This window comes from Limulus polyphemus, unplaced genomic scaffold, assembly GCF_000517525.1.
Source record: "Limulus polyphemus unplaced genomic scaffold, Limulus_polyphemus-2.1.2 Scaffold10147, whole genome shotgun sequence".
NCBI lineage: Eukaryota > Metazoa > Arthropoda > Merostomata > Xiphosura > Limulidae > Limulus > Limulus polyphemus.
The window spans coordinates 11,265-14,712 of record NW_013675757.1 but is presented as its reverse complement, the minus strand read 5'-3'; the positions used below and the strand labels follow the sequence as shown (position 1 = coordinate 14,712).

At 30.0% G+C, this 3,448-nt stretch overlaps 1 protein-coding gene across 1 annotated transcript in view; it reads left to right on the top strand.

The window, feature by feature from the left end:
• LOC106476260 (ADP-ribosylation factor-like protein 5A) overlaps positions 1–2,632 on the top strand; it is a gene marked incomplete at its 5' end in the record, with an annotated part of 6,385 nt that extends 3,753 nt beyond the window's left edge. Inside the window, one exon of the mRNA XM_013936925.2 lies at positions 822–2,632. Coding sequence (XP_013792379.2) covers positions 822–873 — 52 coding nt within the window. The remainder of the gene's footprint in view (positions 1–821) is intronic.
• Between the last annotated feature and the right edge of the window lie 816 nt (positions 2,633–3,448).

The window sequence follows — 3,448 nt, the reverse complement described above, 5'->3', positions numbered from 1 at the left end:
AGCATGAAAACTATAACAAGTACAAAATGGTTACGAGGTCGGTCCCAGGGACCGAGCCCATACAGACAGAGTTAATGCGTTTATATAAAAAGAACGATGCTTTAATGACCAAAAAAGCCATTTAAACGTAGTTTTATCATATGATAAATTTTTTCTGCTCTTTGACTAGTTCAGTTTTTTTCAGGATATCCCTTGTCTGTCATAAGCTTTTGACTAAAGGCTGATCGGACTTAGACCTGCATAGTTAAATTTTACATTTCTGAATACAACTATTGGTATATGTATTAACTTAGTGAGTTACTCATAACATGTACACACTCAACTGTTTGTGAAAATGTTTTGTAAACTTCTGTAAATTCTTAGTATTTGAAAACATATTAGAATGTGTTTTTTGTGTAATATTAATGTTGATTAATATGTTGATGAAGATTCTATGTCATACGTTTGTAATGTTTCTGTTACTATTATTGTGTACTATTAATGTTGAAGTTTATTATATATTATGATGAAGATTCTATGTCATACGTTTGTAATGTTTCTGTTACAATTATTGTGTACTATTAATGTTGATTAATATGTTGATGAAGATTCTATGTCTATACGTTTGTAATGTTTCTGTTACTATTATTGTGTACTATTAATGTTGATTAATATGTTGATGAAGATTCTATGTCATACGTTTGTAATGTTTCTGTTACAATTATTGTGTACTATTAATGTTGAGGTTTATTATATATGTTGATGAAGATTCTATGTCGTACGTTTGTAATGTTTCTGTTACTATTATTGTGACTTAAAATGTATTTCCTCTTTATTACCAGATTATATCAAGGTCTTGAGTGGATTTATTACCAGCTGAAAAGTAAAAAGTGATGACCTTGTAGCAACTAGATATGGTATTGTGACAGATAATGTTCTTATTGTACCTATGGTAACATGATGTGGAAAAGTCTCGGAGGTTAGAGAGCTGGATGGTAATACGAAGAGTTCCTTCCACCAGTAACTGTATGTTTGCGATCGAGTAACCTGCTGTTGTGGAAAGTTAGAAAAAAAAAGACCACATTTAGCTTTACAGTGTTTTTAAAACTGTTTTAAGGTTGTCAAAACTGGATGACAAAGAGTTTTAATGTAGCCACTGTCGTGACCTGTATGTAGAAATCTCAGTAGAAAGGTATTGAGTGCATCGAAAGTTAATAAACTCTTCGGGACATGAAACTCGCATGTGTTTAGTTACACGGGCTGTTCCGTAATACTTATTCGACAGGTTGAATTCGGAAAGCTATCTACTGTCAGTTTCTTATTTATGTGTGATCTGTTTCAAGCGTGATTTTCTTATAATAATGATAATAATATAAAAAGAGTATCTTGTTTACCTAAAATCAGAAACATGAAAGTTTATGAATTTTTCTATATTCAATGTACATTTATTCACAAATACAAAATTTTGTAGAAAAGCTTTATGTAAACTGTTGAGTATTGTGTCTTTCATTAGCAGTTATGCGGTGTTTGACTCGTGTTCTTTTTATGTAAAACTAAGATATACTATCAGTGTTATTTAAATCAATGAGAACTTGAGAAATATTTGGTAATTTTTTGAAACTTCTAAGATTATGGATTGAATATTTATGTTTCAAAATTCATTTTTAATAAAGTGTTTCTTAATAAATGTGTATGCTATGCTTGAAAAAAAAAAGTTTTATAATAATTAGTGTACAAAATACTCGTCAAGCTTTATTAAATTCAGTCAATTTTAAACTTTGTAAATAGGGCCTAAAATAAGTGTGTGGTTCTGGTTTCCCAACTGTCCATATTTTATACGTTACACTAATTTAAAAACATCCAAAGCAAAACAAATTCTACCACCTTTTTATTATTAAGGCTTGGGACTCGTCATTATGTGTGATAGTCATAACCTTTGATAAAGGCTTGGGACTCGTCATTATGTGTGATAGTCATAACCTTTGATAAAGGCTTGGGACTCGTCATTATGTGTGATAGTCATAACCTTTGATAAAGGCTTGGGACTCGTCATTATGTGTGATAGTCATAACCTTTGATAAAGGCTTGGGACTCGTCATTATGTGTGATAGTCATAACCTTTGTTTCTCTCTAAAACTGAGAAGAAACTAAATTAGAATTTCTAATTGGATTTTTTCTAATATGAAGTGACTAAAAAGTGTACAGATATGTCTTGTACTTGCTAATGGTGTAGTGTTTGATAAAGAGTTATTTTTTATTAATTTTCTGGATATTAAAGTATCAATGTGATATTTTACTAGTAGAAACACTGTTCAGATTTAAGGTTTATATTTTCTAAGGAAAATTGTGGCAAACTACCAAGTCATTTGCATATTAGTGTTCAATATTTGAATCGGAGAAAAACTGGAAGTCCCTTAACCTATTGTTTTTATTTGTATTCATCAGTTTATTAATCATAAAAGTAAACCTTACAAATTTACTTTCTAAGAATTCTTCCAAAAACAAGATTAGACTTCTTTCTAGACTGTAGAGTTCCTCCATGTTGTTATCTTTGTAGTAGCTTGTCAATTTTATGTTGTATAATATACAGAAACTTCAAACACTTAAAGTTCTAACAGTAAAAATGTTCATATTAAAATATTTTGAAATGGAATCTTTTTCAGCATATGTGATGAATTGGAAACTAACAAATCTGTATTGATTTTTTTTTCTTCTTGTATATACCTACATCTGTAATGATAATATTATGGAGTGTGTAAAACACTTCTTCAAATGAGAGTAACTGGAATATTACATACCTTATTTCTGCTGTTGAGATAGGACAAGTATAGCAAGTATCATTCTGGTTACCTTCGCGAAACCCGGTTATTGCTTTTAAACCTTTATAGTAGTAAAGAAACAAGCTTAATAGTAGTGTATTTGGGACTTTTATGTGTGATCTTATTAAATCTTGTGTAGCTTTGCACTGATAAAACAACAACGATTATTAAAGATGCCACGTAACACACGTATCACTACTCATGAGTTCATTCCAAATACCAGTAACGAAGAAAGTGGTGAAACAGACGGTTTTTTAACAATAGTTTAGTTTGTTGTTAAACACAGTAGGTTGTCTGTGTTGTGCCCACCATGGGTAGCAAAACCCAACTTATAGTGCTGTAAGCCTTCATTAAGATTTACCGTTGAGCCACTGGAGTTTATATGATGAATTATGTAAATGAGTTTATATGATGAATTACGTAAATGAGTTTATATGATGAATTACGTAAATGAGTTTATATGATGAATTACGTAAATGAGTTTATATGATGAATTACATAAATGAGTTTATATGATGAATTACATAAATGAAGTTTATATGATGAATTACATAAATGAGTTTATATGATGAATTACGTAAACGAGTTTATATGATGAATTACGTAAACGAGTTTATATGATGAATTACGTAAACGAGTTTATATGATGA